This window comes from Alosa pseudoharengus, unplaced genomic scaffold (genome assembly GCF_046254945.1).
Source record: "Alosa pseudoharengus isolate Yale_2024_CS ecotype anadromous, Long Island Sound unplaced genomic scaffold, YU_APseudo_1.1 YU_APseudo_1.1_scf_8, whole genome shotgun sequence".
Classification (NCBI taxonomy): domain Eukaryota; kingdom Metazoa; phylum Chordata; class Actinopteri; order Clupeiformes; family Clupeidae; genus Alosa; species Alosa pseudoharengus.
This window is the reverse complement of record NW_027468870.1, coordinates 19,859,076-19,869,376: the sequence shown is the minus strand read 5'-3', so window position 1 is coordinate 19,869,376 and position 10,301 is coordinate 19,859,076. Positions and strand designations below refer to the sequence as shown.

Sequence of the window (10,301 nt, the reverse complement as noted above, 5' to 3'; positions counted from 1 at the left end):
CACGCGCAAACGCTGTCGTCAACATGAAAGGGAAGAAGGGAGAGAAAGAATCGGAGAAAATGAAGAGAGAATGAAGGAGATAAAGAACCAGCCCAGCCCTGCGATCCAGAGCAGTCGGAGGCAGCTCAGCTGAGTGCCCGGCTCAAGCTGCTTGGGTCAACACACACACACACCAGGGCTGGAAAATTCATATCGGATCATCCAGCCATGTTTGTTTGGAGTGAATCTGGGTGCAGCTCTTCAGAACATTCCCTTCATTTGTTTATTATTGAAAACAAAAAAGATCTGAATACGTGCTGCTCACACACACACACACACACACACACACACACACACACACACACACACACACAAGGTCTTGGTCCCATGGACCTGACTTAGGAGCCAAAAAGCTGGTTGAATCTGGTTAAATAAATGCAAGTGTGCATGTTTTTGAACATTTCATCAGAACTATGTTTGTGTTTGATATGTGTGTTTGCTGGAAGTGGCTCTGTAAGACCTGGGAGCGAGTGTGTGTGTGTGTGTGTGTGTGTGTGTGTGTGTGTGTGTGTGTGTGTGTGTGTGTGTGTGTGTGTGTGTGTGTGTGTGTGTGTGTGTGTGTGTGTGTGTGTGTGTGAGTGAGTGTGTGGAGAGTAGTTGAGGTGTTTGTTGGGCACGTAGACCCAGCCACTGTCTGTTAGCCTCGCTGTGAACCCAGCATCTTCTAGGGCTGTGATGTACCAATGGCCCAGCCATCAGTGACTGCAGCATTCTGATGACACTTGGTTGCCATGCCAGCAGCGCCGACGCCCCCCATGAGAAGCCCTGCGCACTGTTCCCTTCCATGTAATAACAGCTATTTATATCTGTTTGACAGTCCTGTCCACTGGAGGGGAAGGCCAAAAAGAGAGAGAGAAAGGGTTGAGAGAGGAGAGAGTGGGGGGGAAATCCAGACAGATTTCTTGCTGGCTGCACTAGAACATCGACCTTGGGAGCATACCCCGTTGTATAATGAATATGTGCATGTGATTTTTTAAATGATTTATGCCCTGCATATTGTCTTGATGTCGTGATGAGATGGGAGAGTGTTTGAGACGTGCTCTAGAGATGCTCGCTGTGGCGGTGTCTGTGTCTCGTGTTTATCTGTGTGTGTGCGTGTGTGTGTGTCTGTGTTTGTGTGTGTATGTATGCATGTGCGAGTGTGTGCACATATGCATATTTGTGTGTGTGTGTGTGCATGCACTCACGCTCACGTGTGTCTGAGCTACTAAAAGTTCTCATGGTCAGAAGGTTGTGCATCTAAAGTCGCGATATTTATGAAATTCTTTCAGCAAATATTTAGACAGAGGAGTGCGTTTATGAGCACGCTACCTTGGTCTGGCCCCTGGCTACGGAGTCATAACTCTTATGACCCCTCAGGCTGAGGAGGTCAACCTAGAACTTCACCTGTTCTCATTCGCAAAATACTGCACGTTTATTAGGACAGGGTATTTGTCATGATATCTCTTGCTCTCTCGCTCTCTCTCTCTCTTTCTCTCTCAGACACACACACACACAAAAACATGATCTCACTATTTGATTTGGTTCTTGCATGATATTGATGATATTTAACACAAATAGTGGCCATTCAACACAAATATGGTCAATGATCAAATATTAAGATTTACATTTTCTATTACTAATCAGAAAATGTTATTATGTATTATTTACATTTCAGTCTATCTGTATGAACTAGACAGGCAGGACTAGGGAGTTGAGTTGGAGGTTTTCTGACTGATTTGCACCACCAATGACTGACCCCTCTGTGGGGTGATTTTAGACATGACTCTCAGAAGGACTCGGAGTGGTTCTGTGTTGTCCTGTGGGAAAATATCTCGGCCATGCAGCAGGGAGGGTGACTATTAGTTGCAGCTACAAACAGACCATCAGAGCAGAGATGGACAGCCAATGAGGTTTCTGGTTTTGCCAGTGTTTCTTTCTGATTGGCTGCTTAACCTTCCAGTCAAATCTGTTTGCTAAATGGAGGCTGCTGGAAAACAGTGAAAGGGAAAGAGCAAAACATTCCAGTTCAGCAGAAGGTTAAGAGGACAGCAGTGGCAGTGGCAGTGGCTTCTGTTGTGACATTCCGGAATGCTCTTCAGAGTGCATGAAAACATGAAGTGCTGGCTTCTTATTCCTTTTTTAGCATCATATTGAAAGAGAAATATTATAGGTGTGTTGAGTGTATCACTTGGGTGTAATATAAGAACACAACAATGATAAGAGAGTCTTCCTCTGTGCCTCTTAAGTTCATTAACAAAACACCTACCACTTATTCATCCATTTCACCTTAAACCCTTAACTCCTGTCCATTAATGTTGAGAGGGTGATAACAAATCAGAGAATAAAATGATTTCTTGACACTATTTTTTTTATGGAATGTGTCTCTCAATAAACAGTAAACCGTTATCATGTTGTGGTAAATTAATGGTAATCAGTCTACAAAGACCCACTAAAGGAATTGATCTATGGAAATTGGATCGGATTTGAATCACTTGTGACATGCAGTATATCTGTAAGTAGTGCCACAAAAATGGTCCATATGTATGACCAGCAGCACCCTGTGGATTTGATTTGGGAGTGCTTTGGGGAGCCTCAGCGCTAGTTTTGAGAGCTCACGTCACATCTCACTGAATAAAACCTTTTATATAAGAGTAATTTCCCCTGGTAAGTGCAGCAGGCATGGTAATGCTAGACTAGACATTGCTGCTTAATCTGTGCCACACCATCATGATGTTTTAAAAAAAAAAAAAAAAAAAAAAAAAAACACACAGAGGTTACATTACTCCTAATCTCATTAGTGTTGCAGAGCACTCAGACGCAGCATCAGAGCAGTGGGGCATTTTGAAAACTCTTTTAGGGCCTAGAGACATGACAGAGTCCTGCCTGTATGCCTGTTCAGTGCTCAGCGTTGAAGCAGCGTTGAAGCGTCCTCCATTTTCCCCCTCCTCCCTTGTCTGATCTGATGTGTGCTCTGTCGCCCCCCGCAGGTGAAGCTGATGAAGTACATCTGCAAGCAGCTGCAGTGCAAGCAGAAGGTTCCGGAGACAGAGAGGCCGCAGGCTCTGGACAGCTACCCCAAACTCGGAGACTGGCTGCGCACCATCAACCTCAGGCCAGAGCTCATCGAGGTAGCCTACACACTACACACTCATATCAACAGCTGTGTGTGTGTGTGTGTGTGTGTGTGTGTGTGTGTGTGTACGTTTGTGTATGTTGTGTTTGTGTTTGTGTATGTGTGTGTCTCTCTCAGTGTGTGTGTGCGTGCGTGCGTGTGTGTGTGTGTGTGTGTGTGTGTGTGTGGGTGTGTGTGTGTGTGTGTGTGTGTGTGTGAGATGCTTGGGGGGAAGACAATATACAAAGATAGAGTAAATCATATCTTATATTATCTTATAGTAGCCTACACACTATACACTCATATATCAACAGCTGTGTGTGTGTGTGTGTGTGTGTGTGTGTGTGTGTGTGTGTTTGTGTGTGTGTGTTTGTGTGTGTGTGTTTGTGTTTGTGTTTGTGCTCTGTTTGTGTGTGTGTGTGTGTGTGCGTGTGTCTCTCTCAGTGTGTGTATGTGTGTGTGTGTGTGTGTGTGTGTGTGAGATGCTTGGGGGGAAGACAATATACAAACATAGAGTAAATCATATCATCATATGCATTAATGGATGCTTGTTATGTGTAAGTGTGGTTATCATGTGTGACATAAACTGTATTGAGGTACAGAATTTATATATGGTAATGATGATTCCTAAAACCAAACAGACAGAGAAACCCCCTCTTTATCAATCTGTGTGTCAGTCTTAGTATGGATATGCGTGTATGCTATCTGAGTCATCGGAGTACTCTAGTCACGTGTGTATGCTTACATTTCTGCTCTAAACTTGGAGACCCGACTTTTCATGATTATGTGGCAGATATGCACAGCGCCATATGGTTGTACTGTTTCACACCCAGGGGAAAGAACAAAACAGTTGTTAGTGGTTTGCTGGTGTGTTTGGTAATGGATATGAGCTGACCCTGCAGCCAGTTGGGGCAATAGGTTGGGACGATGGTCGGTGGGTATGTGGGGTTATATCATAGTTAAGGTAGACATTGTTGAGCTTGTGAAATGTATAATTTATGAATTTATTTATTTCAATTTGTCCTATTACTGTACACAGAACATGTTCTAATTGTGTAATCATCTGTGGCCTGCATAGATGTTTTTGTTTGGTGCTGAGATGGAAAACACATTACAAAGTATAAATAGGCTTTCAATGCGTGTGTGTGTGTGTGTGTGTGTGTGTGTGTGTGTGTGTGTTTACATGTGCAGGATTGCAGTGGTTAAGGAAATATCCATCTTCAAAAATTTCTGGGATAGCATGTTCTTTGGCCTTTTTTTATAAGGGAACCACAAACTCTGAGCATTTGGCGACTCTGAATGGCAGTTGTAGCGCGTAAACAAGATAATTAACAGTTAAAGTTGGGGATATGTGCCACAGGCGTGGCTATGGCTTGATCCAGAGGCCAGTTTTCCACCACCACTTTATTTAAAAAAACATCAAATACAATTTTAAATAAACATAAAATACAAATAGAAAACAGAGTAAAAGTTTTTATTTACTTATGAAATATAAATAGGCCGATCCTATGAATTGTTATTGCAGCGCTCCGCTCATACTTTAGTAGTACTCTAGTTGTCCTCTTTATGATTTACTTGTTTACTAATAAGTAACCCATAACCCAAAATGGCAAGACCATCTCTGAAAAGCATAATAAGCAACATAATTTGTGTAGGCCACTAATGGCACATACAAGGAAAGACAAGTATTGTCCACAGTAAATGATGGCCCTACTAAAGTGCATTATAAGTCATTCATTCCTAACGCAACTGACTGGGTTCAAGTGCATCTTGTAATGATATGTATTGTAAGTGATGCAATGTGCTCATGTATTAATTATTGAGAACTTCGTTGCCAGAAGTGCATCATATAAAGTGGGGCAGTGGGCCTATTGGCATTTATGGTCTATAGCTCTCCTGAAGCTACACACTACTATGCTAGTGTTAGAAACTCATCAGTCTTCATCATGAATCAGTACAGTTGGGATTGTCTCTCTGTACGATATGCCACCCAGTGCAACAGATTCACAGCACTTGTTGCCACACACAGCAGCATAGTTCTAGTTCTCATTACGTTAGCAAATAGTAGCGCAAGTCAAGTCCTCGGTGCCTTGACCCACTTCTAGTGACACCGTTAGCCCAGAATACACTGCCTGCCTGCCTGCCTGCCTGCCCTGCCTGGCTGGGCTCACATGGACGGCGCTGTTGTCAGTGAACAATGGCTCTCTCTCTTCTCGCCTCTCTCTCTCCTCTCCTCTCCTCAGCGCAGCTCGGCAGCCTGCGTGGAAGTAAGTAGGGCTTACATAATGTTACGTAACGCGGCAGGCGGGCAGGCGGGCGAGCGGGCGCAGCTGCCACTACTGGGGTTATCTGGTGAAGAGCGACAGCCGGGCGACTGGGTGGGCGGGTGCACCGCGTGTGCCGGGGGCGGCAGGAGGGGCTTTGGCTGGGATCATGGGAGATGCCCCCCTATGGAGGCACACTATTGCGCCACATGGTGCCAACAGCATCATGGCATATTCATGAAGGTGGTGTGAAGGTGGATGTGTTGGCATTCAAGAAGAGGATGCCCCCAGACTGTGCCCAGGTCTTTGTTTATGTATGGACCCTTTCAACAAGGTAAACAAAAACAATGCTTGAACATTCTATTTGGGCCCCAATCTACTTCCTCTGCATTAAGATAACATATGGAATGTTAAAAAGGAAGTCTTGTGGGGCCAATTATGATGCTGATAATGGAACCCTCTTGAAAGGGTCTGTAATTGTCATGTTTTCACGGGCGGTGGGGATCACTGGAGATCCCATGGAACTCGGAGTGTGATGTTCAGGAAGCTCATCTCATATCCAAATTCCAAATCCCCCATCCCCCATCCCCCAAGTCAGAGAGCTTTACCAAGGCATCATTGGGAGATGAATCAGAAGTGTACAAAATGGAATGAGAAAATGAAACAACAGGAACCCCCTGCTGCCCTATTAGCTAAAGTCCAGTTTTCCAAAAAACATTTCTGCAGCAGGACCCTCCAGTCCTGTTTGAGAGAGGGAAGAAGTGAGGGATTCTGCAAGAGATATTGACGTTTTAGCCAGTCTAGATTTGCCTTGCAAATGATGATGAGACTCTGAATGAGACTCTGAACAAGCCTAGAATGTAGCTCGGCTACGCCCAGCTTGGCTATATTATTGCGATTTGAAATACTGAAGTTTGATTTTTGTTTTTCAAGTGTTAAACTATGTTGCCAACCTTGGATGCCTGAGTGATGTTAATACATGCTAGTAAATAGCATTAGCGCCACACACCTGCCCCTCTTGATTGAGTATAGAGGTTTGAGTACAGTGCATCATTTGTCCCGCTCCAAGATTGCACTAGCATGACATTAACGTCAGCAGTGGCTGTGTGGACGCGATGCGCTATGCCTTGCGTCTAGCTGTGTGATGATACATACAGATAATCCTAGCCATACTGTAGGTCTAATCCCAGATTCCTACAGTGACAGCCTGCTGGGCTCTTATTTGTTTGTTTGTTTGTGTACAGTGTACATGCAGTCATTGTTATGAATCTAAATACTCGCAACAAACAGGCTGTGTCTTGTAATCTAGTCTGTCTGGGACGTCCCTGCTGTCTAAACTGTATCATATAACATGCATGATCTGCATGAATCCTCTAATACCAGAGTGGCACTGGACAGCCTGCTAGGTTCATTATTATTAATTATGTTTGTGTATTTGTGTCCAGTGAGTTGGTTGTTGTTGTTTGTGTACTTGTGTCCAGTGAGTTGGTTGTTGTTGTTTTTGTGAGTTTGATTCATGTTTGTGTATTTGTGTCCAGTGAGTTGGTTGTTGTTGGTTGGCTGTAGGGAGGGTTATGTGATGTGTGTGTGCGTGTGTGTGTGTGTGTGTGTGTGTGTGTGTGTGTGTGTGTGTGTGTGTGTGTGTGTGTGTGTGTGTGTACTGTATTTGCACACGTTGCCTTACACTCGCAGAACAGTCGTCTTGTAGCGGAGCATGTTTGCAAACAGCCCGTGCAACCCGAGGATGTGTCTGCCATGGCCACACAGTGTTAATATCACGATGGCGTTAAGAGGCTCTTCACAGGGCTTCCATTCTACCCATCCAATCATGGCGCTCCTTAATTAGGTAATCAGATCATTTGGCGGGTTTAATTAGTCAGAGAGGTCGCCGGCTTTGGGTATTTCGATGGCTCTAGAATTTCACTCCCATCGTGACAGAGACACCCATTGTGTGCAGGAACACAATGGCTAAGGGTGGGGGGGGGGGTGGAGGTTGAGTGGAGGGGCAATTTGATGGGATCTGAAGGACATGAATGCCAGGGCTCACTCGGTCGTCACTTGTGCCTGCTAGTGGCCTCTTTGGTAGAGAATTTCAGAGAACTCTAAATTCACATCGATTTCGATATCTACAGTATGGTTATAGCTAGATATAGAATTGGAATATAGCCTACTGAAATATACTAAGTGACTTGTGTATGCATGCATATTTCACGTGGGTTTTTATGTTATATGAAGCACAGAGGTCTAAATGTATTTAGCCAGAATGTGCTTTGGCGTAGTCGGAGATGCTTTCTTGGCTGTCGTTGGTCATGGTGCCCATGTGTTAAGTATTACAGTAGGCACACTGGAGTCAGCATTGGGATCTTTAGGTGGTGACAGTGATGCCTTATTTGAATAAACTCCCCTGGTTTACATATAAAGGTGCAGCTGCCAGGGTATAGACACACACACACTTCATTTCCCTAAGACAATGGGTCATACACCAGTAAAAGTTTGCAAATTCACCTTCATGTTAGGGTCTTAATTATCCGTGGAGCTAGCCTGCCAGGTGTGCTCTCTGATGCCTTTACTCTTGCACACAGACTGACAAGTCATTTGCACACTGTAGACCACAGGGACATCATTTGGTTACAATAAATGGTGCTGAAGGGGTATTATTTGCTTATTAGTGATGATTCTCAGTTTCTTAGGGCCTGTGCTGCGAAACTCCTTGTCCACATTTGTGTTTGATTAAGGTGTGTGTGTGTGTGTGTGTGTGTGTGTGTGTGTGTGTGTGTGTGTGTGTGTGTGTGTGTGTGTGTGTGTGTGTGTGTGTGTGTGTGTGTGTGTGTGTGTAGGTGATAAGAGTCCTTAGAATAGTAACTTCAGTACTGTGGTTTAAAAATTAAACACAATGCCTTTGTGTGTGTGTGTGTGTGTGTGTGCCGTGTGTGTGCCTTTGTGTGTGTGTGTGTGTGTGTGGGCCGTGTGTGTGTGTGTGTGTGTGTGTGTGTGGTTTGAAAACTCAACATGACAACACCTTGTGTGTGTGTGTTTGCTTCCCTTGTGCCCTCCTCCATCTGGTCTGGTGCCAGGCTGTGCCCGTGAAGCTCTCGTTGGATGCCCTGCTCCAGATGCCCGGTGCCCAGGTGCGGGAGACCATGAGGAGGCTTGGGTCCAGCACGGAGGAGTGTGCCAGGCTGAGTGCCGCCCTGTCCTGCCTCAAGAGTGCCACAGAGTCCGGTGAGTGCCCGCCCGACGTGCCTGCTCTCACACACACATACACACACACACACACACACACACACACACAGACACGCACACACACGCACACACACACACACACACACACACACACAATGCCCAGTGTGCCCGCTCTCACATGAGCTCTGCCAACACACGCACACACACACACGCTCTGCCAACACACACACACACACACACACGCTCTGCAAACACACTGCCATCAGCCTGAGAGACACACAATGCGCTAGGGAGACTTCAGCCACACGAGTGGACCATCTTTGCTCTATGTTAGGGCTGGGCGATATGGACCAAAACTGATATCCCGATATTTTGGGGCTGATTGGCGATATACGATATATATCGATATTTTAAACCGAAAGAGCTAAGTGTTTCGTATTCACTCAACATGACAATTATAACAACACAACCAGCTTTAATTAGAATGATTTCAGACTGCTGCTGTGCAAAAAAGTGTAAACAATAACGTATAGGCTTACCAATACCAATAGGCATAGTAGGCTACAGCTGCTCTGATAATGCAGATAACAAAAGACCAAGAAGTCGATCCTGACTGACAACACAGGCCTACATTGTACTGCACAATGCAATATTTTGGGCACAAAAATATTGCAGTAGCCTACTGCAGAAAAAAACCTGCAGTTTTGTCACACAGTGTATTTTTTTTTTTCGTAAGGGTTTAATAGGGCCTAGATGACAAGCAAATTTATGATGGCCTAGACATGTGTGTCTTGCTATCGATAACAATTAAATCGTTTTAAACAATTAGGCTACTTACTCACCAAGAGTGTGGTAGACGCTACCGTCATTTTGTATGCGTTCATTACCATTTTTGCATGTTCCGGTTCATAAGAAAAAATCCTATGCACGAATGAATGGGGTTTCGGGAATCATAAAAAATTATGCCCCTAACTGCTCGCGAGTCCCCGCGTGCATATCCTTTTAATAAAATCAGCATGTAGGTTTTCTCCCTGAGGACTTTAGATCTGCTATATTGCTAAAGAAACGCAAGCACCCACCCCATAAGTGTATTTAAATTAGCTATGTACATTTTACCGTGAGTCAAAGAGCTGTAAACAGTGTTGTAACTTAAGTCTGCGTGTACAAAACCGCTTGGAGCTCCAGTGGAATTTTGATTTCAAGACAAGAATTCTCGGTCTAACCGTTGATGTGCACCAACCTCTGATCACGGTAAACAAAATCTGACTCAGATAAAATGGCCCAATATTTGACGATATTGTCTCAACTACGTATCGTTTTCAAAAATATATCGGTTGTAGTCAGAATACCGATATATCGCCCAGCCCTACTCTATGTTGTCTTTGTCATGAGTGTGCCATCTTTGCTCTATGTTGTCTTTGTCATGAGTGTGCCATCTTTGCTCTATGTTGTCTTTGTCATGAGTGTGCCATCTTTGCTCTATGTTGTCTTTGTCATGAGTGTGCCATCTTTGCTCTATGTCTTTGTTCTGTGTTGCTACAGTCTGCCACAAACCTTACTCTACTTTCACCTACTTGTTGTCTTTACACTTGTACATTCCTGGTTTCGTCCCTATTTTATTATGTAATGTAATGTATGTAAATGCATTTTCTGTTGTGTCAGCTCTCGAACTTCCGCACAGTGCCCGCTGTACCAAAGGTCACAGGTTTGATGTCCAGGAA

General features: G+C 44.4%; 1 protein-coding gene across 2 annotated transcripts in view; it reads left to right on the top strand.

The window, feature by feature from the left end:
• Positions 1-10,301, top strand: part of ksr1a (kinase suppressor of ras 1a) — a 42,925-nt gene that overhangs the window by 14,917 nt on the left and 17,707 nt on the right. For both annotated transcript variants that reach the window (XM_076273985.1, XM_076273984.1), the window contains exons 2-3: positions 3,009-3,149; positions 8,472-8,619. In XM_076273985.1, coding sequence (XP_076130100.1) covers positions 3,009-3,149; positions 8,472-8,619 — 289 coding nt within the window. The remainder of the gene's footprint in view (positions 1-3,008; positions 3,150-8,471; positions 8,620-10,301) is intronic.